General features: G+C 51.3%; 4 protein-coding genes across 10 annotated transcripts; 2 read left to right on the top strand and 2 right to left on the bottom strand.

Annotated features, from left to right (window-relative positions):
• Positions 1–75: 75 nt before the first annotated feature.
• Positions 76–2,845, top strand: Mccc1 (Methylcrotonoyl-CoA carboxylase 1). The gene is made up of 7 exons (XM_017152237.3): positions 76–223; positions 333–1,101; positions 1,161–1,667; positions 1,729–2,020; positions 2,082–2,269; positions 2,331–2,502; positions 2,557–2,845. Exons 1-7 carry the CDS (start codon positions 183–185, stop codon positions 2,688–2,690), a joined length of 2,103 nt encoding a protein of 700 aa, XP_017007726.3. The 5' UTR covers positions 76–182; the 3' UTR covers positions 2,691–2,845.
• Positions 1,865–18,529, bottom strand: faf (ubiquitin carboxyl-terminal hydrolase-like faf). Of its 6 annotated transcripts, none has more exons than XR_011418949.1 (19): positions 17,657–17,838; positions 16,117–16,628; positions 15,046–15,194; positions 13,788–14,989; positions 11,818–13,722; positions 9,919–11,284; positions 9,406–9,844; positions 9,036–9,351; positions 8,814–8,967; positions 8,236–8,386; positions 7,858–8,166; positions 7,686–7,797; positions 7,519–7,628; positions 7,110–7,461; positions 6,793–7,052; positions 6,141–6,732; positions 5,687–6,073; positions 3,825–4,329; positions 1,865–2,000 (listed from the first exon to the last, which is right to left on the bottom strand). XR_011418949.1 is itself a non-coding variant. In XM_017152236.3 (19 exons), exons 2-18 carry the CDS (start codon positions 16,362–16,364, stop codon positions 5,101–5,103), a joined length of 8,235 nt encoding a protein of 2,744 aa, XP_017007725.3. In that variant the 5' UTR covers positions 16,365–16,628; positions 17,657–17,840; the 3' UTR covers positions 4,214–4,329; positions 5,090–5,100. The 6 variants fall into 6 exon arrangements, 5 of the variants coding, with proteins under 5 accessions (XP_070072484.1, XP_070072483.1, XP_070072485.1 ...); XM_017152236.3 differs by lacking the exon at positions 1,865–2,000 and adding an exon at positions 5,090–5,283 and having other exon boundaries at positions 4,214–4,329; positions 17,657–17,840; XM_070216383.1 differs by lacking the exons at positions 1,865–2,000; positions 17,657–17,838 and adding an exon at positions 18,394–18,529 and having other exon boundaries at positions 3,117–4,329.
• LOC108064665 (JNK1/MAPK8-associated membrane protein) lies at positions 18,408–20,207 on the top strand. The gene is made up of 4 exons (XM_017152283.3): positions 18,408–18,539; positions 18,603–19,122; positions 19,557–19,691; positions 19,745–20,207. The coding sequence occupies exons 1-4, from the start codon at positions 18,438–18,440 to the stop codon at positions 19,894–19,896; spliced, it is 909 nt and encodes a 302-aa protein (XP_017007772.3). The 5' UTR covers positions 18,408–18,437; the 3' UTR covers positions 19,897–20,207.
• On the bottom strand, positions 20,117–23,091 carry sip3 (septin interacting protein 3). 2 transcript variants are annotated; one of them, XM_070216386.1, is made up of 7 exons: positions 22,972–23,091; positions 22,534–22,909; positions 22,423–22,479; positions 22,180–22,368; positions 21,297–22,122; positions 21,030–21,244; positions 20,117–20,975 (listed from the first exon to the last, which is right to left on the bottom strand). In XM_070216386.1, exons 2-7 carry the CDS (start codon positions 22,657–22,659, stop codon positions 20,541–20,543), a joined length of 1,848 nt encoding a protein of 615 aa, XP_070072487.1. In that variant the 5' UTR covers positions 22,660–22,909; positions 22,972–23,091; the 3' UTR covers positions 20,117–20,540. The 2 variants fall into 2 exon arrangements, with proteins under 2 accessions (XP_070072487.1, XP_017007770.2); XM_017152281.3 differs by having other exon boundaries at positions 22,534–22,985.
• Positions 23,092–23,101: the final 10 nt, after the last annotated feature.

Below are 23,101 nucleotides of genomic sequence, written 5' to 3'. Positions count from 1 at the left end.
AATTAAAAACAAAATTTAAAAAAATCAGCTTAAATATTTTCCAAAATGTTTTTTAATAATTCCCATCTCTAATGCCCAGTTCGCGTGTGTGTGTTTCCAGCTGTGATAAGAGAAGATCATTCGCACAGTTGCTCTAATAAACTGTATATTTAATAGTTTTACAGCATTTAAACACAGTTGAAATGTACGCGAGACTGCTGCGCAACTTGGGCGCCAATGCCAGGTGAGCAACGAGATCGGAGCCGCCTCCAAAATCCCTTAGAATCAAAAGGTTCTAATCATACCACGACCTGTTACATAAACCTTGCCAATTTGTTTTTGTTTTCCCGCAGGTGCTTCGCCACGGAGGCCCCAAACCCCAAGGTGCGGCCCATCAGCAAGATCCTGATCTCGAATCGCGGCGAGATCGCCTGCCGGGTGATCCGCACTGCCCGCAAGCTGGGCGTTCGCACCGTGGCCGTGTTCTCCGATCCCGACGAGCGGAGTCTGCACACGCAGCTGGCGGACGAGGCGTACCGCGTGGGCGAGGCCGCCTCCTCGGCCTCCTACCTGCGGGGCGCCCACATCCTGGAGATCGCAAAGCGATCCGGGGCCCAGGCCATCCACCCGGGCTACGGCTTCCTCTCCGAGTCCGTGGAGTTCGCCGAGCTGTGCCAGCGCGAGGGCGTCATCTTCATGGGCCCGCCCAGCTCCGCCATCCGCGACATGGGCATCAAGAGCACCAGCAAGGCCATCATGGCGGCCGCCGGAGTGCCCATCATCAATGGCTACCACGGCGAGGACCAGTCGGATGAGTGCCTGCAGCGCGAGGCCCAGCTGATTGGCTTTCCGCTGATGATCAAGGCCGTTCGCGGCGGCGGCGGCAAGGGCATGCGGATCGCCGAGAAGCCGGAGGACTTCCTCAGCGCCCTCAACTCGGCCCGCAACGAGTCGCAAAAGTCCTTCGGAGACAGCTCCGTGCTGCTAGAGCGCTACGTCCGCTCTCCGCGCCACGTGGAGGTCCAGGTCTTCGCGGATCAGTACGGCGATGCCGTCTACCTGTGGGAGCGCGACTGCTCCGTGCAGCGGCGGCACCAGAAGATCATCGAGGAGGCGCCAGCTGTAAGCGAACTTATTTAGATTATATAGATCATCCCAATGTACCTTGATATATTCTCCAGCCTGGTTTATCCGAGGAGCTGCGTCGCGAGCTGGGCGAGGCCGCCGTGCGCGCTGCCAAGGCCGTGGGCTACGTCGGCGCCGGCACTGTGGAGTTCATCCTGGACAAGGAGGACCTCTCCTTCCACTTCATGGAGATGAACACCCGCCTGCAGGTGGAGCATCCCATTTCGGAGATGATCACGGGCACGGATCTGGTCGAGTGGCAGATCCGCATTGCCGCCGGCGAGCCCCTGCCGCTGAAGCAGTCGGAGATTGGTCGGCGAGGCCACGCCTTCGAGGCGCGCATCTACGCGGAGAATCCCCGCGGTGGCTTCCTGCCCGGAGCAGGGCCCCTCCGCTACTTGTCCACGCCCCAGCCATCCGCCGATGTGCGCGTGGAGACGGGCGTCCGCGAGGGCGACGAGGTGTCTGTGCACTACGATCCCATGATTGCCAAGCTGGTCGTTTGGGGCGAGAACCGCGCGCAGGCGCTGAACTCCCTGGTTGCTCGGCTGGGAGAGTATCATGTGGGTATTAATAGGATTTACTCTCCGTACGAATTTATCTCTATTGTTCCTCTCATCTCAGATCTCTGGTCTGGACACGAACATCAACTTCCTCATCGATCTGGCCTCGCATCCGGAGTTCCAGCTGGCCAATGTGCACACCGGTTTCATAGACGAGCACTTCGACACGCTCTTTCCGCCAATTGTCATCAGTGAGCAGCAGGTGAGCCAGGCTGCACTGGCGCTGGTCTTCAATGAGCTACAGGCAGCCTTTAGCAACGGAAACCAGGGGCAGGATCCTTTCGCCGCCACGCCCAACGCTCGCCTTAATTACTCCTTGATCCGCACCTACAACTTGAAGGCGAATGAGAAGGGTAAAAATACATAAATAGATAGAATTCTAGAATCAATACTAATTACTAAGTAATCTTACAGTTTACTCGGTGGCCGTCAAGTTCGATGGCGAGGATGTGCAAATTCAGGTGGATAATGGCGACTGGCAGGTGATCAAGGCCGAGCGAGTTGATGACGGAGGTCGTTTGAAAATCCGTGCCAATATCGACAGCAACCTCACCACCTACAATGCCAATATTGATGGTTCCACTGTTTGCTTGTTCTTGGAAGTATGTTTTGAGTTCTCCTGGACTGGAAAAGTATTTGTATTGAATTGATTTCTTTTTGCAGGGTGGCAAGTTGGACTTTGAGCTGGTGCAGCCCAAGTTTCTGAGTGCCCAAGTCGATGGACTGGGAGCAGGTGGCTCCCGCGTGGTGGCACCCATGCCCGGTGTCTTGGAAAAGGTTCTGGTGAAGCCAGGAGACCAGGTCAAGAAGGGCGACAGCTTGGCCGTGCTAATTGGTAAGAAATTCTAAGTTATATTATACATCTTTACAATAATTTATTCCCTGACAGCCATGAAAATGGAGCACATACTGAAGGCACCCAAGGATGCCACTATCAAGTCGATCGGAGGTGCCGAGGGCGACAATGTGGCCAAGGGATCGGCCGTGATCACTTTCGTCGACGAGGAGGTGGAGGCCAAGTAATGGGAGTTACTCCTCAGCGTACCAGGGATTTTGTTGCATTTATTTACAATATTCTAAATATTTTAATTACCCGCCTTCAGGGATGACCAAGTGCATTTACTAGTCTAAGTAATCAAGTCCATATAATGGAGCATTAAACGTCTTAAAGCTGTTAATCAAGTTTCTTACCAACGGTGAGGGTTTTAAAAAAATGTTATATTCGTTTTCATTTTGTTGAATTTTAATGGATGTATAAGATTTATTCAGTTTCTCGAACACACATTTCCTAAATGTGATATATCTTTGTGAATACATAATTTAAAATTGAGTTCCGTACATAATTTAGCGGCTTATGAGTTCTGACTTTGAGTTTGTTGCTGTCGGTGAAACGGAAAACGGAAACGTAAACGAAAACGGAAACTGAGAGAAGGCAATGACATTGCGCAGTTTGCTTACATTTCGCTTTTATTTCGCAACTTAAAACATAATAATTTAATAAATGTTTAACAAATTTCACTTAATACAAAATACTAATCGTTTAAAATATATATACTTAGTATAACCATAATCAAGTTTTCTTTATGCTCGTGTTGCTCTAGTCCATTCTGCTCTTGAGTTTATACTGTTTTGATTTAGCATCCCATTAACTTGGTTCATGCGCTTGAAATATGATTATGGAAACAGTTTTCAGTTTTTCAGAGGCGAGTACTGAGTACTGAAGATGCAATTTGGTTTCTTGCCCTAATTCTTACATTCAGCCGATTTGTTTCGTTTTAGATTAGTTTTTCCCTAGTATCGTATTTATATGCTTTCTTCGTTTTGATTTTTGTTTTTTTATTCGGTTAGTATTAGTTAAAGTTGCTCGGCTTCAATACGTAATACATCATTTATATACTATATAAATACAATTATATGGTACTGTAAACGTGCAACTTAACGCTTCTTAGTAATATTATGAGTGTGTTTCTTTGTTTGCGTTCGTTTGTTGTGTAGTGTTTTTAATTTTCTTTTATAAACGTTAAAAGGGATACATTTGTAATAGGGGAAAATGAAATGTATCCCTTTCAAGGATTAACAAAAAAAATAGTATATATGTGTATTTGTTAAGGTAATTATAAAGTTCGATAGCTACTAAACACCTCTGCTGGTACATACCATCCTCATCTTTGACTGTCGATCTCCGAGCATCATTCGTTAATATCTACGGATCCTACTGCGCATATTAACCCATTAAGTCTCGTTTTCAACGGCGGGAACCCCACTAGTAAAACACCTGTCCACACCGTTCTCATTGTCAGGCTGCTTTTGGTTCGCTTAACGCTATGGATGATGCTCATCGTAAGTTTGCTGCTCTTGTTAGGTTGCGATTACATTTTATTGCAAAGAACTTTTCGTTTGTTTTCGTTTCCTCTTGGTTTTAAATTAAGTTTTTCTCTATCCTCGTCGGGGGTTCACTCGTTCCGCTGCCCGATCCCGATCCTGTTCCCGCTGTGGTGGCTGCTGTTGTGGTTGTGGCAGGTGTTGCAGTTGCTGCCGTTGCAGTTGTTGTTGTCGCTGGCGACGCTGTGACCTCCGCTGTGCTGGCCGTCGTGGTCGCAGTCGTCGCGTCCTCCTCGTCCTTACTTTCCACCAGCTTTCTTATTATCACCCTGCGACACTTCTGCGAAAATGGGCAACGGTAAGATTTGGATTAGTGGATGTGGGCAGGTGGATTTCCCAGTGCTATGGGTGCTACGGCAACATCTGCGTGCCTGCTAAGCAGTAATTGCAATCTTGCTTCGAGGTTTACATATCAATCGGGTCGTAGCTAGGCAAATTAAAGCATTTGGCTTATTTACACGACAGTGATGTCATTCTTAATTCAGCATCAAGTTATTATTATCATTTTGATATGAATAAAGATTACATTTATCTTATTTTACATTATTTGTTCAAAAAACACTACATTTGTATTTTATACGATATGATTAATTATCATGTTGATAAGTTTTAATCATAAATTTGACATAAGTCATATTGATTTTCAATTGATATGAAATAAGGTAAAACTGACCCCATTGCATATCGATTTTTTTTTTCTTCCATTAATTGGAATTTTTCAATATAAATAAATATTAATATCAAAAATCATTAAAAGTCACATTTCATATTTTTAAACTTGAAAGAACTGGCTGATATTTCGAATTCATCACTGGCATTCCTGATATTTATATTTATAAGACCCTTTGATGTTGTGTGAGGTGGGTGTGCGTGATCTTGTGTGTGGGCGAGTGAGAAGCTTGCAGTGGAAAGTAAAAGAAAGGCCAACGGGTGGACATCTCGTTTGTGCCGGGACCGTGAGAACAAAAATCGTGAACACAACAAAAAGAAAGTAAGGCGTAGGCTTTGGGCTCAAAAACGAAACAACAACTCTAACTAACTTGGCGGCAAATCAAATCAAGCGGCTTGAGGAACTCTTGCTAATATCACCACGTAGTTGCTGCTGCTGCTGTTGTTGCTGCTGCTGCTGTTGCTGGTGCTGCTGCTTCAGCTTAAGTTGCTGCTCCGACGGCAACTGGTGATGGTGGAACAGCACCGGCGGCAGCTTGCCTCCCTTGGAGCGACTTCGCAAGCCCTGTGGTTACATTTCGGGTGAACAACAAAGGAAACAAACAGGGAAACCGCAAACCGCGAGGATATCGTGTAGGATAATAGAAATATTTAGAGAAGAGTTAGAAGAAAACATGAAGGAGGGGCTAACTTCGGTTACCGAAGCGAGGACAGCCCTTGTTTGTACAGATATATCATATATAAGCCTAAAAACATTCGGACAGACATGTCAAAAAGTTCTATAACTATAGCCACGTGTTTTTAAGGAGACAGATAGAGAGATACAGATTAGAGTTGGAGTGTAAAATGTGTTTATTGTGTGTACTGGTTTGCTGGGGGCTGCTTGGCAGGCGTCTCGGAGGATCAGGATCCCTCGGCTACGGACACACTCTACAGAGTCCCTAGACCTCCTCGTCCGCCCCAGTTACCTTTTTGGCCGTTATCTCCATTTGATCCAGGCTGTTGGTCAGACCACTGATGGTCGTCTCGCCGGCAGTCGTCTCCTGAGCACTGCTCTCCGTTTCGCTGTTGGCCCCACTGCCCGCCGTCGTCGTTGTGGTGGCGGGTGTGGGTGCGGTGGTGCCGCTAGTTGTTCCTCCAGTCGACGTGTAGGCCCCGAAGAGCTGGCGCGAGAGCCGTGGAATGGCGTTGCTATCCACGCGCACCGGCCAGGCTCCTGTCGACGGACTGCTCGTGGTGGGCGTCTTGTTATCGGCCGCCTGCTCCGTGCCCTCCTGCGCTCCTCCCGGCTGCACTGCCTGCTCCGCCTTGTTCTCGTCCAGATTCGACTCCAAATCAGACTCGTTGTTCTCATCCTGTTGCGATTAGAGCGCAAGTTAGAAAAATTTTGTTCTTTTTACTTAAATGCTATCCATATTATACCGTTTTCTCGCTGACCTCATCCGGGCAGAGCTCGTAGGCCATGGTCCACGTGTTCTTGGCCGACTGCGACCGCTCCAGCATGTAGCCGTTGGTGTTGTCGTTGCTCTGCGCCGGCGGCGACCACGAGTACGAGTTGTACTGGCAGCCGATGCCGCGCTGCCGCTCCAGCTCGTCCTGCAGCCACTCGACGGCGATGCTCCAGTGCCGGCTGATCGTCGGATTCGTGTTGAGCATCTGCAGCGCAATCGGCGACTTGTGGAACAGCTGCGTTAGGCACTTGATTATCTGGTACGCCCGCTTCTGGTAGTGCGTCTTCGCCCGCTGTATCGTCTCCAGCAGGCCCTCGCGCTCCTCCGCCACCCCGTTGAGGGCGTTGTGGATGCGGTGGTGCTGCCACGAGTCGTCGATCAGCAGGATGTTCAGCAGCAGGTCCGTGTGGTGTCGCATGTCGTGGCAGTAGGCGAAGCCGCACTGCCACAGCAGCTCGGTGAGCACGGCGCGCGAGAAGTGCGGGTTCTCCCAGCTGCAGTACTGCAGCAGCTTGAGACCCTCGTCGCCCACGTTTGTGTCCTCAATGACCTTCTTGATGTAGCTAAAAAAGGAGAGAGTATATAAATATTTTATATAATTTTCTCCTTAAGGAAATCCTTACCCCGTGCGATTAAAGAGCAGGTCCATGCACTCGGTGGACAGCGGGGTCAGCTCCTCGTGCGCCACCGTGGCATCCTTGAACGGATTGGGCAGTGGACGGGCGTTCTGGTTGGAGCTCTGGCACTTTTCGCTCACATCGCTGCAGCGAATCAGGTGCGAGACCACCTGGTGCAGCTTGCTGAACTCCGGATACTGATACTTGATGGCCGGACCGGGGCCGTCGTCCAAGGCCACCTGGATGAACTGCAGCGGCACATTGAGCTGTGAAACGATGGGCCATCGATTAGTTTGGTAATCATTACGAATGCAAATGCTCACCCTTAGCAGCTGCTGCTTCTCCCGTGTTCCCAGGCCCACGTACATGCTGAACAGGCTGAAGTAGTGGGGCAGGTGCTTGCCATAGTCGGCTGCCTCGGACTTCAGCAGGCGCAGCACGCTGATGAGCACCTGCTCGCAGAGATTGGCTCCGTCGTAGCCAGTCAGTGGCTCGTCGTTGATGGCAAAGTGGCAGAAGAACACCACCAGCTTGACGAAGACGGTCCGCACCTCCGGCGACGGCGCCATCAGGATGTATTCGCCCAAGCGCGACGGCGGCGAGAGGAGCGCATGGTTGGCGAACCACTTGCGGACCAAAGCCGAGGAACGTATGTGATGTGAGAGCGCGTCGTACCTGTAAATTAAGAACTATGTTATACAGATCCTGACTAGAAGATATTCATCCCCTTACCAATCAATTACTGGGCCGCGCAGAGACTTCTTCGTGCGGAAGCCGGTGTGGAACAGGAACTGCGAGGCCAATTGCACGCCCAGCAGCGAGAGCTCCTCGGCGGCAGAAGTCTGAATATAAACCATTGTAAATACCGAAAATAAGACGACTTAATCACTTCAACTCACGATCTTATCGCTCCTCGCGGAGGGGATATTGCAGCTGACCAGCTTTTTGATAAAGTTGAAAAACTCCACGGAGAAAATGCTGCGGGAGTGCAGAAACCGAATGTTCTGATGCCTGAAATGGCAAAGCAGAGATATAAGGTATATATAATTAATTAGTACTACTCCCACTCACCGCACGCTGCGCTCGATGGGCTTCGGCAGGGGCAGCACCATGTTGCGGCTCTCGGTGAGCGACAACTGCTCCACACTGGGCTCATACTGAACGGGGCTCTGGTCGCAGCGGGTGTAGAACAGCATGTAGGCGTTCCACCAGCGCTTCTGGCGGCGGTACTGCATGCGCTTGAGGTTGTTGTCGTAGATCTCGCCCATGTAATCGCCGCCGAAGCACTGCGCCTTCATCTCCTCGTCCTCGTGCATTTTGCACTCGGTGACCTCGCCGTCGTCGAATTTGTACCACTGGCACTTGCCGTTCGCTGGGTTTCTGTGTGTGTTAAAAGGGGATTGACTGAAATTAGTCTCTGCGGGGAAGTTGAACTTGAGTAGCACTCACTTGGAGAGTATGTAGCTGAAGTAGTGGCCACCGGATGCTTGCCCGCTGTGCACCACAATGCCGGTTAGCTCGTACTTGGTCGTCTCAACGTTTGTTTGACAATTATCACCCACCTCCACCACCTCGCCCTCTAGCTTGGCTAGGCCAGACACTGAAAAGAGGATACATTTTGTAATGAATTTACCTTGAATCGATCTAAAATACGGTTCGGAATTTGACACACATGTGAAAAACATGAAAAATTGTATTTTACAGTGTGAAGAAAGTTGTTGACATGTGTGTCAAATACAAAAGTGTAAAATCAATTTATTTACATACATATATTGTGAGCTGTCACTGAAACTCATCCAAAACTCATTGTGTTAAAAACACGCTGTGTAAAAAACACGTCGTGTAAATAACACAAATGTCTGTTATTTATGTTTCTAACATATGTAGGCTATTTTTAACACACATGTCAATAACTTTTTTTGAACTTAAGACTTTAACATTAACAAGACATTAACATTTAACATGTTAATAAGTTATTTACAGTGCGTTATTTTCCGAACCCTAATCTTAATTGAATCTTAACTCACCGGTGTAGGGCTCCATATCCAGGATGCGCGGAAATTCAAAGTAATCATTAAATTTAATCGCACAGACCCGCTCGTAGTCGTATTCAAAGCGCTTCAGTTGTATGGCTAACACGGGTGGCAGCTTCTTCACGCACAGCCGCTTAACGGTAACTACCTGTTGGCCACAAGAATTATACAAGATTATACATATTTACATCACAAATATCACAAGATATTACTTACTTTTTTATCACATTTATCACAATGGTATGCATCGGCTCCCTCGAGCAGCTCCCCCTTGACGTACTGCTCCAGAGATTCGGTTAATGAGCTATGATTCCTAATATCGACACTAAATACACTAAATGGTTCCTCTTTGGAGTAGCGATGGGGGCACTCTTGGCAGATTTTCTGGTCGCTGAACGAGCCGCCCAGCGTGGCGTTCATCAGCTGCGGCTGTCCGAGGGCCTTCAGTCCCTCGTCCAGGCTCTCGAACAGGGACATGAAGAACTCTACGGCGTCTTGTTGCTCGCGGAGGTTCACAGGCTCTCCCTGCAGCCTGTTGAAGAATCAAAAATAAGTAAGGGAAAGCATCGAAAAACAAGAAACCCACTTGAAATGCGTCCAGAGACCACGGGGCACGTAGAACTGCAGCGCACTGTGGCCCAGGTGGGCGAATATGGCCTGCACGTGCTTCAGGATCACGACGTGGTAGTTCTTCCGCACATCATGCGACCCATCCTCGACAGCACCCGACGACGACGACGACGAGGAGGAGGAGAAGGTGACTAGGGCAGAGGCGGGTCCCGAGAAGAGGGCCGGTCCAAGACCGCCGCCCGTCAAGTCGGAATCGCCGCTGAAATCCTCGCCGTCGGTGGTTGCCGCTCCGTGGGCTCGCAGGATGCCCACGCGCACAGCCGGCACCATGTAGAGCTGTTGCAGCACCGAGTTCATGTAGCAGGTGGCACCGGCGTTCTTCAGTCCGCAGAAACCTTTGGTTGGCCTGGCGCCCACAGGCGGCAGGTAATCCCATTCGCGAAGCGGATCAGTATCTGTTTTTGGAAAGAGAGGAAAGCTTTACAATAAGTATACCTATGATATATATCATATATTCTGACCAACTTACCCGTGCAGACGAAGTCGATCAGTGTGTTGGTGAGTAGCTTCATATTAGGAACACAGAGCTGGCACAAGGCAATAAGGAGATCGCAGGCAGCGGCGATGGTGTGCGGACTGCGGCAGACCGGCGGCGGAACGGTGTCCTGCCGCAGGCTGCCGTGCCGCCGTAAATGCAGGAATTCGCGGGAGGCCGTGAAGAGGAAGTCGTCGATCAGCTCGTGGATGAGCTCGTTGAGCTGCGCCTTCGAGTCGGCGGCGAGGAAGAACATCAGCTCCTTGGCCAGGCAGAGGTGGCCCTCGAGGAGCTCCTCGTGCACCTGGGTGTCGCCGGTGGCGCGGACGTTCTCGCGTATGCGTTGCAGCCACTTGATCTCGTCGCCCAGCAGTCCCTCGCTGATCTGCAGCGGCCAGTTGTAGATGCACCCGTAGGACAAAGTGCGGCACAGGACCGAGAAGAACTCGGCGCAGGTGGCCTCGTACTGGGGAACCAGCGTCTTGAGCGCGCCCACCAGCAGGTTGACCATGTAGACGAACGGCCGCCGGTCGCCGGCGCAGTAGGTGGAGGCCAGGAACAGCTGCTCTGAGGCCACCTGTCGCACGTGGCGCAGCGGGTTCTTCAGCACAATGGAGGTGATGAACTTGGGCCAGTTGGCGTCGCTGGTCAGCGCCTCGTTGGCACTTGGATTGAGAATGAACGAGATGGTGAGCACCTCCAGCGCCTCCTTGCACATGCTAAAGTCCTGGCTGTCGGGCACGATCACCTCGTCCTCGAAGTCGCCGCTGCTGCTGCCCAGCGCCTGCAGGTTGCCGCAGGACGAGGCCCAGGCCAGCTGCACCACCGCCTTGATGGTGGAGATGTCGGGGCAGGACCACTGCAGCGTGGAGCTGAAGAGCGTGCGGCAGCGGTCGCCCTCCTGGCTGGCCGAGAGCATCTCGCGGGCCAGCATCACGGCCAGCTTCGCGGATATCGCGCGCAGCGTTCCCTGCGAGCTGTTGGGCATCGTCGAGAAGTTCTGCTTCAGGATGTCCACCTGGGAGCGGGAGCCGTTGTCCAGGTCGCAGATCATGGGCTCGTCGCCGACGCGCGACAAGACGCTGCCCACGATGTAGAGGAACAGCTTCGCCAGCCGCAGGACGCACTGGAAGGAGGCGCGCTTCGTGTGCATGTCGGCGCTGGGCAGAAAATTGTTCTTGGTCAGCAGCTCCAGCACGAAGTGGGCGCAGCCCGAGTGCATCCACGCGGACTGCACCAGCAGGGCTCCCTCCCCGAGGGGATCCAGCGCGGGAATCAGCAGTCCGTGCAGCACACTTAGATTGTAGAGCACTTGGGCGGGCGTGGGGTGCAGGAAGATCTGCTCCGGCGTGCAGTTCTCCTGAAAGGAAGGGTTTATTAACGGTTCATAGGCAGGGTTTGGAAATTAACACACATGTGAAAAACATGAAAAATTGTAGTTTACAGTGTGAGCAAAAATAAAAGTGTTAAGATGTGAAAAATAATTGTAACACACAGCTCACTTGCGTTTCTTACACAACGTGTTATTAATGCGACGTGTTTTTTACACACTGTGCCTTTAACACAAATGAAAATTACATTTTATGGACATTAACAAATCGAAGGGAAAATGAAAAATCAATATTGGTTCAGGATATCTTAATTGTTATTTTTAACCCTTTCAAAGCATATATGCATTTTTTCAACAACAGAAAAACGTGAATTTTTCAGTTCAACATATATATTTGACGTTTTAATGTCAAAAACTCATTGTGTTAAAAGCACGTTGTGTAAAAAACACGTCGTGTAAATAACACAAATATACCGTGTGTGAAATTTTACACGTTAATAACACAAGTTTTTTACAGAGTGCGTTATTTTCCGAACCCTTTTTATAGCTGATTTAATTCTTACCTCCTCAACCTCACTCGCCGGCTGATCAGTGGCGTTGAGTTTCTCCTCCTCCGCCTCCTTGGCGCTCTTCTCGCCCGAAACGGCCGCCTTGGGCACCTTGCACATCACCTGCAGCTGGCGCATCGTCTGCCGGTCGCAGGGCAGCAGGTGCAGCAGCACCTTGGCGCTGTCCCGCAGACGACCGTGCTCCAGGTCGCTGCCCAGCTGGTAGAGCTTCAGAAAGAACTCGGTGTACTGGTAGTTCTGCGAGATGATCACGCCGGGCAGCGTGCTCTCGGACTCCACGCGCTGCATGTCGGGGCAGGGACGCGGCGGGGAGCCGGTGCTCGAGTCGCTGGAGGAGTCGGGACTGCTGGCCAGGCCAGTGCCCACGGGCGTGAGCTTCGCCGTGAGGATCATCTTGTCGCGGATGGTGTACTGGTAGAGCGGGTTTATCTCGTCGGAGACCTCGATCATCTCGCCGTTCGTGTAGAAGAGATCCACCTTGATGTTGGTGGTCGAGGTGCCCTTGATCCGCTTTAGCAGACTCCGCTTGAAGGCGGCCATGGTCTCGTTGCTGTGCGTCACGATCTCCAGGTCGTCGATGGGGCGGCCGGGGTTCTGGAACCGGATGTACAGACTGGTGTTCTTGCCGCGCGTCACCCGGCTGAGGGGCAGGTGGACGCGGTCGCCGCTGAACGAGCGGTCGCACTCCTTCACGTACTCCTGCAGCACCTTCAGGATGCGGCACATCTTCTCGGCCTCGATGAAGCGCATCTTGGAGTCCTTGGACTCGTCGTTGGCGTTGTCCGACTGGTCGGGCGCCTCCAGCTCCTCCTGCAGCTGCGTCTTGCCCAGGATGACGATGTTGCCGTAGTGGGTGCGCAGGCGGGAGCAGCACTCGCCTATGAACATCTCGTGGAACTCGGCGATGTTCTCCTGCAGCCGCGGACCCAGCGCCGTGGACACTTCCTTCAGCAGGTCAATGGCCTTGCCGGCGATCTCCTCGCCCCCCGTGGTGATGACCCGCCACAGGTAGTCCTTGCCAATCAGATCCTCGTTGTCCAGAATGTAGCCCCTGTGGATCGCCTTCAGCTTGTCCTCCTTGGAGTTGACCGCCTTGAAGAAGCGCTCGAAGCACTTGATGCCGCTCTCGGTGAGCAGGTGCGGATCGAGCTGCAGGATGTTGTTCTCGAAGAAGTCCTTGTTGATGCCGGGGTCCAGGTCGGGCTCCTCGCCCATCAGCTTGCCGAACCACCGGAAGCACTCCTCGCGATCCGCCGGAAAGACGGCGCTCACTGCCAGGCAGTGCCAGATCTGCTTGGCCTGGTCGGCGCACAGCCACAGCTGTCCGTCCTTCAGCAGGAACTTGAGGAACTCCAGGCGCTCCGCTATCTGCGCATGGTGCGGAAACCGCCCGTCAATCAGGATTCCAGCTGGCTCTAATCCCGGTGTGTCTGTCACCATCTGGCGCACCCTCTCCATGTAGGCAGTCAGGCTGTTGGTCACCAGGATGACCAGCGAGTAGTCGTTCTGCAGCCGCTCGATCACCTGCTGCCGGTTCGTGCCCGTCTGGGTACGCGGCGCATGATTCGGCGTGGTGTCGTACAGACAGCAGATGTCGCGAATCAAGCGCAAGGCGGGCAGCACCCAGCCGTCGCCCGACTTCAGCTCCCCGACGCACTTGTCTAGCCAGATGGTCTTCTGTGCGTCCCGCTCCTGCGAGCAGCTGTAGTCCAGGATCTTCACATGTGCGCCCAGTGCTTGGTCTAAAACCTCCGGCGGCACCTCCTGGCTGTGGGCCAGGGTCCAAAAGAGCTTCAGCACCTTTTGGGCCATCACTCCGTTCTTGTCGTCCTCGGCCAGCCGGCGTATCAGCTCCAAAAGCCTCTCGCGCTGCCTCTTATTCGCCGTGGTCATGCTGGCCTGCAATTAAATGTTAGATAATTAAAAACTGATCACTTTTGTACTTTATATCACAGAAAACCCACTTGAAACGCCTCGAAGAGGTGGTCCAGCTGCTCGGGCGTGAAATCCCAGGCCAGTTTGGCCAGCAGATCGTGCACATTCTTCACGATGGCCTCGTGCTTGCCGGCCTGCGCCCGCCAAACAGCATCCAGATCGTCCAGCGTCAGTGCCTGCTCCTTAATGAGAAAGCGGATGATCTTCTCCAGCTTCTCCACATACTGCGGCTGGTGCAGCGAATCCTTGAGCACGATGCCCAGCACGTCCGACGACTTGATCCACTGCGCCATGCGCTCCGCCGTCAGCCAGTCCATCTCGTCCTCGGGCATGCAGTGCGGCAGCGGTTGGGATCGGTGCGAGTAGTAGGCCACCGAGGAGAGCACCTTGTTGATCTCATTCAGGGCATTCATCTTGCCATTGAAGCTGGAGACCTGCAGCAGGCGCAGGATCATCTTCAGGCGAAACATCTCCAGGTCGCGGATCAGCTCCTCCTGGCCGGAGAGTCGGCTGGCCAGGAAGCGGGCCGACTTCACGATCCCGTTGATGTAGTCGTTGCGCCCCTCGGGCTTCACCTCGCGCTTCAGCTCCTCGTCCGTGAAGCTGTCCAGGAGGTCCAGCACCACGTTCCAGGTGGGCATGAAGTACTTGGCGATGGTGGCGGGCGTCAGCAGCTCGTAGCACTGGCCGAATGGCCGCAGGAGGCTGTGGATGAGGGCGAGGGTGAGACGATTGTCCTGGCCGCCTCCCTCGGCGCTACTCTCGGCAGCCTTGCCCTTATTTTGGTTCCGCTTCAGCAGCTCCAGTCCGCTGTTGAACCGCTCCAGCAGATTGTCAAAGCCGCCCAGCTGGCCGAAGCGGTTGATGAGATCCACCAGCCAGCCGCGCGCATTCTTGGGCTCCGCGGGCGGCCGGGCGTACATCTTGTTGCTGTCCAACTGGCCCCAGATGCAGTCCGCCGTGGCGAAGCACTCCGGCTGGCGGGCCGCGTTGAAGGTGTTGAACTTGTTCTCCGGATCGAAGACGATGGCCAGCAGGTCCAGCAGGTAGGGATTGTCGCGCTGCATGTGGATGGCGATGAGGTGCAGCAGCTTGCCGCAGGACACCAGGATGCAGTGGTGGATGTTGTACTTCCACGAGTTCACGGCCTCGTCGGTGAGGATCTTGGCGAACGATGTGCTCAGTCCGTTGCGGTAGAACTCCACGCACGGCTCGCAATCATGATCCACACCTGTAATGGGGTGTAGATGTATTTGGGATTCTTGTAGAGGATTTACGGAGACTTACCAGCCTGGGTCAGTTCGATGGCGGCATTTAGAAGCACCTCCAACTCCTGTTCGGGCAGCACGGGCACCACCCAGCGAGGATTGGATATCTTCTGGGTCAGCGATCTCAGTTTCGTAATGGGAAACGAAGATATAAGCTTCTCTGGAGGCCTGGTGGGGGAAAGGGAATTGAATTAGTAGAGTTCCAAGCGTTGAATATCGTATTTTTGTATTTTTGTAAAGGTGTGAATTAAATAAATTACTTTAGATATTAGCAAGTATATTTAGTAACAACATTTGAGCTCTTGTAATAAGATTAAAGGTCAAAAATCTGTTAATTTTTCTAGAACAAAAAATAAGTGATTTTAGAGAAAGTGATTTCAAGAACGGACCCTATAAATTTGAATTTTTGGGGACCTTTTCAGTGTCAGCTAATCATGATGGGCAGGTGCTAATTAAATAAATTACTTTAAATATTAGCAAGTATAATTAGTAGCAATATAAAACATAACATTTGAGCTTTTGTAATAAGATTAAAGGTCAGAAATCTATTAATTTTCTAGTTGAAAAAATATGTAATTTCTGAGAAAGTGATTTCAAGAACGGACCGTATAATTTTGAATTTTTGGGGGCTTTTTCAGTGTCAGCTAATCATGATGGACAGGCGATAAGATAAAGCTTGCACGGGTATTCCAAAATGAGACAATAATAGCCGCGTAGGGTAAATACATTAATACCAATGTAGTGGATTCATTGGGACAACAACTGGAAAGGTACCCAGTGCATCATCTATTGAGCGATAGATAAACACTATCACGTTTCTGGATTGGATTGTAATGGAACTGGGGAACTGGTGACGCCACCACTCGAATTAGGCAGTCCAAAATCAGCTGGAGCATATTTTAATGAGTCCATTACTAAGCAAACAAAGAATGCAGGTGGAGGAGGAAACTGCGCAAAAGTAAACACACGGGGTTCTTTTCTAGTGGTGCTACTTTCCACTGGCTAATTAAGTGCAATAAACTACGCACTAAAACCGGGATAATTGGGCGGAGTCATGCGAATCCGAATCCACGGCGCCACTCCCACTTACACTAGTGTGACGGTGCTTTCCACGCTGCCCGCCGACGAGGAGGCGGCTACGTCATCGGAGCTCTGACTGCTGACCGCCGGCTGTTGCTCCTGGCTGTCTAGGTTACTCGAACCCCCTCCTCCTGGCAAACTCGAGGTGGTCACTGTCGCCGTTCCCGATCCCGCACTCTGCGCCGGACTCGTTGTGGTGGTGGTGGTGGTGCTGCTACTGCTGGTGGCCGTGGTGCCCCGCCGCGTGTCGAACGTCATGGTGTCGGATGGGAATCCTCTCCAGCACCGGAAGCGGTCGATCTAGATCTGTGGGCCTGGCTAATCCTACTGGGCGGCTTTCGGTTTTTGGCTGGGTTCCTATGGCAGTTGTGAGGTATCAGACTACTCCTTGTCCAGCTCGCTGTTTCTCGAGAGGATCAGCGCTCCTATTGTCCTTTTTCCTGTCCTCAGTGAGAAGTGGCTCCTCCTGCGTTGCGTTTACATATTCCTGGTCAGCGGCCACAGTTTGCAAAAATCTATAAACTGCAACGAAGAACGAAGAAAGAAGCAGAGAGAGAGAGAGGCGGATAAATACAGGCGCTAAAGGAGAGACCGAAAGAGGCACACTCACACACAAGAGTTAGAGTGTCACTGTGTGTGTGAGAGAGCGCTGGGTTGGAATATGAAAAATCAATATTATTTAATAGACGGGGGCAGCAAGCGCCAAATAATGCTCCAAAAGCACACAAATTACGCTCTCACCACCGCTCACCCACACCACTCCACCACTCCCTCTCCTTCTCTTGCGTATGTGAGTGAATTTAATTTAATGTTGTTTTTGTTTCACGCCGCACTCTTCATTCTTATTTATTTATTGTTATTTTTTTTTGGGCAAACAAAGAACATTTCTGCTGCCGAAAATTACATCACGTCCAAGTCTACGGATTTTCCCACTCGCTCTCTCTCCCTCTCTCCTCCGCCCGGCAACATCCTTAGGCGGAATGTCGGTCGGTGGGTGGAGCAAGTGGGCGGAAAAGGGGTGGTGGGGTTGGGTGCTGAAAATAACTACGCATAAAGACTTTAAGCTGCAGCCCCGAAAACGATGCAGAATCGAACGCGATTTAAAGGGTGTGGCGGCGGGGGGTTGGGGGGCTGTGGGGCGGGAAATCTCTCACTTTCTTCCAATCTCCTCCAGAGTTGTGGGAGAGTAACGGAAGTCACCCAAGGACGGCAGCCAGTGCGGCTTTTTATTATTTTTCACTGTTTTTCACTGGCCCCTCTCACACACACACGCGCACGCACGCACACTCGCTCACACGCACGTACATTTATTTTTTGCAAACCAAGTCGAACGAGCACTTTTCGCAGCCCCAAAAGGCGATCGCTTTTCCTTCCGCTTTCCGTTCGCCCTGGAAAATTGGGGAGCCCCAAATTGGCTGCGCACTCGAAACTAGTCGCGGTAACTATTTCGCTATTTCGCGAATTTTGAGCTTACAAATCAGCCGGCCAATAGACAAAATGGCGTCTGCCGTTGCTGTTGTTCTGCGGCCCGATTGCAATTGCGATTTTACCTGCCTGGCCGACGTCGAAAGGCTGCGTTTCCTGCGGGGGCGGCGGGGTGAGGCTGCCACGGCGTCTTTCCTGTCCGCTCGCTTCGTAATTCGCGTTAAATTAATTATATTTTAGTTTCTTTTGCTAGGGTTGTGCAGTTCGGGCGAACTAGTTTTGAACTGAACCGGTTCGCGCGGTTCATCTGGTGCTTTTTTCTAGGGTTGCCAGACTGTTGCGGGGCGGCGCCTATCGAACTGGTTTCAATTAGGGGGCTTTTTATTTTGTATTTTTATTGATTTATATTTTTGGTATTCCTTAATGTTAATTGTTAAAATTTTTTACTTAAAAACTATATAGAAAATTTTAGCAATTATTATATTGGTAATGTGACAAAAACATCGATGTTTCTAAACAATTTTAAAAAACACACAGAACACTTTTACCCCTAGACTTAGGCGTTTTTCGCGGAAATTTTAGAAGGGAGAAAGGGGTAAAGCTGAGGGTTTTTTTTTCCGAAAGTCTTATATTTCTTTGCAAAAACACTAAATATTGTGACTTCCTAAAACATTTCAAAACTATAAAAAAAAGGACACAGATTTTTCGAATCTTAACATTTCTACAAAGTCATATTGAGATATTTCAAATTTATTGCACATGTTCGAAATTACCTGATTTTTTGAATTTAGGGGCAAATATGGACTGCTTGAGATTTTTTAGGGGGAAAGCTGAATTTTGATCTGGCAACACTGTTTCTCACCTGTACTATAATGGCCTCGGTACTCGAATAATAATAAAATAGAAATGTATGACGCGTTGGAACGCTGCCCAGGTGCCTACTGCGGGCGATCGCCTCTGGGGAACGACACCTGGAGCAGCTGCGGGGTCTGTCCCCGAGGATCTCGGGTGAGTAGCGTCGCTGACATCTGCCACCTGGTTACAGCCTCTTGAATCCACCCACTTATCCAGGTGAACGAGGCCTACGCCTGCTCCCCGTGCCGCGACGAACTGACCACGTACTCCTGGCTCTACCTGGGCTTCATGACCCTGCTGCCGCTCATGATGCACTGCTTCTTTATCGACATGGACGCCAAGGACCGCAAGTTCTCCCGCAAGCAGCTCATCCTGACGGCCAGCGCCTTCGTGGAGGTGGCCCTGTCCGCCGTCCTGGCCACCCTGTTCATGGAGCCCATGTGGGAGCTGCGCCTGTACGCCTGCGACGTGCGGAAGCTGACCGACTGGTACACGCTGTTCTACAATCCCAGTCCCAACTACGAGGCCCGGGTCTACTGCACCCAGGAGGCGGTCTATCCGCTGCAGACCATCGTGCTGGTCTTCTACTTTCTGTGCCTGGTCAACATGTTTCTCATCCGGCCGCTGGTGAGCAAGGTGATGGATGTGGGGGGCAGGAGCAAGGCGCCCATTTACTCGGCCCTCTACTTCCTGCCCCTCCTGACCTTTATCCACGCTCTGGGATGTGGTTTGATATGTGAGTAGTTAGTAGAGCCCTGCATGAATTCTATGAATTATTTTAAATTTTTTGTTTTATATGAATGAATTAATTAGAATTTTTTAATAGTTTAATAGAATAGAATGAATGAATTGCATGAATTCCGAAATAATTCAATTTAATTTTGTGATTAAATCTGCCTGAATTTTATTTACTATGCCGTTAACATTTTTTGTTTTTAAAAGAAAGCACAAACAAAATCTGGCAAATTAAAAAAAATCATAAAAATTATTCATTCATTCATTTATTTAATTCGAAATGAATTAGAAAAACATTAAATATATTTCAAATAGAATTAAGATAAACAAATCAGAAATTATGATGATAAAACAAAAATTGAATGATTTTCGCAGTGCTCTAGTAGTTAGCTAGCTTTGAAATTTCTATTTCTATTAAATGCTGTCCCCTTGCAGACTACTCCTTTCCCTACCTGAGCGTGGCCATTTCCATGGTGGCCAATGCCATCCACTATTCCCTCAAACTGGACCAAACTCTGAAGGCTCTGGTTCACTCCTCGGTGTGGGAGCTCAAGAACGTGGTCATTATAGGTTGGAAAAATTATATTTTCTATGTAGAATCTCTTACCAGCTTTCTTTTACAGCTGTCCACTGGATGCTGCTGGCCTATGGGATCACCTCCCTGAATTACCACTACGCCTTCATGTGCCTCGTGCCCTTTCCCACGCTCTTCTACATCCTGACCGTGCGCTTCACGGATCCGGGCGAGTTCCGGGAGCTGGAGTCGAGGATTTGATGCGGCGACGTGCAGATGCAAATCTTCCACGCCCGCGGCGCCAGACGATCGACTGTTGTTATCTATGTGTAGTGTACGCGTCGCTTAATTTATTTACACTTAGTGCGTAGTTTAGATCTTGGCTTGTTTAGATTTTCATGTACTTTAAATCAAACGAATTCTGTGAAGCTGAAAATCGAAACAGGCCATTTAGTGTACTTGTCGTTTAGCCCTAATCCACTCATCGTTCTCTTCGTTTTTAATTATATTTCACATTAATTATACACATATAGTAATATTAAATACAAATCATCAGTTTCCCATCTCTAAAATAGTTTTTACACAATACGCATTGCTACATATTGGATTTGGATGCCGCCACTTGGTTCACACTCAGATCCTTCGTTTTATGCTTCGGTGTGTGAATTTCGGGGGCATCGTAGTCGTCTTTGTCGTCATCATCGTAATATTCCCATATCGCAAGCCGTAGAAAGGAGAAGTCAGGGAGTCAGGAACAGCGGATGAGGAGCGGAGTATAAACAAAATCAGTACCAGCAAAGAGAATAGAAAATGTGATTAACGCAAGCACGTTCTGTTTATGTTTTCTAGTGGGATGAGGGATGAGGTTTCGCTGCCTTTCTTTTCGGGAGTGAAGACTTCAGTGTTTATTCCGCCGACGTGCGTTCGCTTGAGAACTTGTTGCGCTCCTCGAGGAACTTCAAGCGCCGCTTCCTCAGCTCGCCCAGCTCCGAGGAGTTCTCCTCGAAGTCGGCGTCGGAGCTGGGCAGGCTCACCGCCTCCGTGGCCGTCGATGGCACGTCGTCCTCGTCGGCGTCCGCGCCCAGATCCTCAATGGTCACCTTTTCTGCGGGCAGCTGAGGATTCGCTGCAGTCGTGGGCGTCACCTGGTGAGCCTCTAGCTGGGCCATGGCCGAGGCCGAGGTGCTGGGCTTGTCGTACGACCCTGCAGCGGCATCTGCACTGGGAGGATTAGCTCCGGCTGGCGGCACTGCAGTGAGCTGCAAGCGGCTGGCCAGACTTTGGTACTGGGACATCATAATCCCCGCCGAATCCAGCATGAGGTTTATGTTTTGTAGAAGCTATAAGGAGTTTAGTTAAGTGACTACAGATCTCAGGGAATAGCACAATCCCACCTTCAGGCGCTGCTCGATCTGCTCCCGCTGGTGACCCTCCATGGCGCGCAGCTCCTCGTCCGTAAACTTGGTCAGGTCCAGTGGAATCGGCGGCGGCGGCAGCGGCGAGAAGCAGCCAAACTGCGGAGGCATCATGAAGGGCGAGAGCATGGGCATTACGGGCGGCGGAGGCATCGAGAGGCCAGCCAGGTTGGGCAATCCATTGGGCAGGCCAGCTGAAAAGTAAGGTTTAGAATATTTTTACTGCCATTCAAATTAAAAACTCACCGGCATCGCCGAAGAGATCCGCGAAGCTGGGCGGCTGACCTGCGGGCAGGGGCCCATTGGCATCGCCTCCAGCAGCAGGAGCAGCAGGAGGAACTCCACCAGCCGGTGCTGCAGCTGGAGCCGCAGCATTCCCGCCAGCAGCTGCCCCGGCTGCCTCCTCTCCTGCACGCGGCATCGCTGTGGAATTGACGGCCGGCGTGCGCAGGATGTTCAGGCGGCAGGTGGGACACGTCTGCTGGCGCTGGAACCACGAGCGCAGGCAGGTGGTGTGGAAGATGTGGCCGCAGGGCAGCTTCTTCGAGTGGTTGACCATGTCCTCGCGGCAGATGATGCAGATGTTGTCCGACTGGCGCAGCTCCTCGGGCGTGGCGTCCGGATAGAGGGTGTTCATGTTGCGGATGGCCCGCCGCGACATAATGACGTCGTTCAGCGCCTTGCGGAAGTTGCGGATGGTGAAGAACATGGGCCGGAACACGAACATGGGCAGCGCGTAGATCTTGGCCATGATCACCACGAACAGGATGTAGAGCACCACCTTGATGAGCCCGATGACCAGCTCCGTGTAGAGAAGGAACACCGCCTTGTTCTCCCACGGCGTGTCCGTGCGCATCTCGGCGGCATGCAGCACGTACTTGATGGCCGTGCTGGCGATGACGGTGAGCAGGATGGCGTACTCGAAGCCGAAGACCAGCTGCACGGTGGGCCCGCGCACCAGGGTGGAGTTGTAGGCGTGGATCAGCAGCACGTAGTCCAGGATGCCCAGCATGGTGAGCAGGCTGCCCACGCGAATGTGGAACAGCCAGCCGAGCACGGGCGAGCGCTCCATCTGGAGGGGATTACAGTTATAGTAGACACATCTTAATAAAAGGGTCCTCTAGCTTACGAAGTCCACCCGCTCCTCGGCCAGCCAATGGAATGATTTGAGGAACAGCAGCACTGTGAACAGGGCCACGAAGCGCGGATTGAAGTCATCCCGGAACACGGTGAAGGCCAAGCAGGTCTCCGTGAGGGCGTACCAGAAGCGCTCCAGCAGGTGCTCGAACTCGGCGGCGCGGAGCGTGCCGAGGAAGATCTGGAGGGGATTAAGGTAACTAGGTTTGCAGGGAGAACTCAAAAGATCACTCACCTTGCGGAGCAGCTTGCCAAACATGAAGACAATCACAAAGAACTGTATGTAGATGACCTGGAAAGACAAGTTTTAGTCTGGGCATGATTAGGGGATATTCAGATAACCCACCGCCATGGAGGCGTTCGACTTGGTGATGTACACCACCGCCGGGTAGAACTGCTGCTTCTGGTAGTAGGCATTCCCGATCACCGCGCTGGTCAGGGCCATGCAAACGGAGGACAGGAGCAGCTGCATGATGCCGCTCGAGGTCGCCAGGGCCGCCAGCTGGCTGATGGACTCCAGGAATATGTTAATTGTGGCCGGGATCGCTGCCTGCCCCCCACTCACATAAAAGGCAGTCGCTCGGGGAATCGGATTTGGATTCGGAATCGGAATCTGTCGCTCGCAAACCGAAAATGTCCTCTTTTGTCTCGGTGACGCTGGAATTTAGCCGGGTTTTGTTAGCCGAACGAAGTTGTTTGCCTTGCCATCGAGATTTGCCAGTCTGGAATGGGAGGGGTGGCTCTATCAGGGCGTTTTAATATTTTTTATTTTTAACCAATTTACACGTAGTACGAACTTCCAGGGATGAGCGCGTGCTTCTCTTTTCCAGCACGAGCGAGGCGATATATTTTGAGAGCACGAAACCGACACGCACGACCACAACTTTTATAAACACGTCACGAGCACAGCAATT

This window comes from Drosophila takahashii, chromosome 3R (genome assembly GCF_030179915.1).
Source record: "Drosophila takahashii strain IR98-3 E-12201 chromosome 3R, DtakHiC1v2, whole genome shotgun sequence".
NCBI classification, from domain to species: domain Eukaryota; kingdom Metazoa; phylum Arthropoda; class Insecta; order Diptera; family Drosophilidae; genus Drosophila; species Drosophila takahashii.
Note: the sequence above shows the minus strand (reverse complement) of the source record. Positions and strands in the feature narration are given on the sequence as shown.

What these genes read in the sequence shown, in the direction of transcription:
- faf (XM_070216383.1), bottom strand. Translation starts at nt 16,364, where the DNA reads ATGACGTTCGACACGCGGCGGGGCACCACGGCCACCAGCAGTAGCAGC. An exon ending in ACCTCTTCGAGGCGTTTCAA is followed by an intron (nt 13,723 to 13,787) that starts GTGGGTTTTCTG and finishes ATTTAATTGCAG; the next exon opens with GCCAGCATGACCACGGCGAA. An exon ending in CCGCGAGGAGCGATAAGATC is followed by an intron (nt 7,629 to 7,685) that starts GTGAGTTGAAGT and finishes GTTTATATTCAG; the next exon opens with ACTTCTGCCGCCGAGGAGCT.
- Mccc1 (XM_017152237.3), top strand. Translation starts at nt 183, where the DNA reads ATGTACGCGAGACTGCTGCGCAACTTGGGCGCCAATGCCAG. An exon ending in AACTTGGGCGCCAATGCCAG is followed by an intron (nt 224 to 332) that starts GTGAGCAACGAG and finishes GTTTTCCCGCAG; the next exon opens with GTGCTTCGCCACGGAGGCCC. An exon ending in CTTGAAGGCGAATGAGAAGG is followed by an intron (nt 2,021 to 2,081) that starts GTAAAAATACAT and finishes GTAATCTTACAG; the next exon opens with TTTACTCGGTGGCCGTCAAG.
- LOC108064665 (XM_017152283.3), top strand. Translation starts at nt 18,438, where the DNA reads ATGTATGACGCGTTGGAACGCTGCCCAGGTGCCTACTGCGGGCGATCG. An exon ending in TCTGTCCCCGAGGATCTCGG is followed by an intron (nt 18,540 to 18,602) that starts GTGAGTAGCGTC and finishes CCACTTATCCAG; the next exon opens with GTGAACGAGGCCTACGCCTG. An exon ending in TCTGGGATGTGGTTTGATAT is followed by an intron (nt 19,123 to 19,556) that starts GTGAGTAGTTAG and finishes GTCCCCTTGCAG; the next exon opens with ACTACTCCTTTCCCTACCTG.
- sip3 (XM_070216386.1), bottom strand. Translation starts at nt 22,659, where the DNA reads ATGCAGCTGCTCCTGTCCTCCGTTTGCATGGCCCTGACCAGCGCGGTG. An exon ending in GGATCTCTTCGGCGATGCCG is followed by an intron (nt 21,245 to 21,296) that starts GTGAGTTTTTAA and finishes CTTACTTTTCAG; the next exon opens with CTGGCCTGCCCAATGGATTG. An exon ending in AGATCGAGCAGCGCCTGAAG is followed by an intron (nt 20,976 to 21,029) that starts GTGGGATTGTGC and finishes AACTCCTTATAG; the next exon opens with CTTCTACAAAACATAAACCT.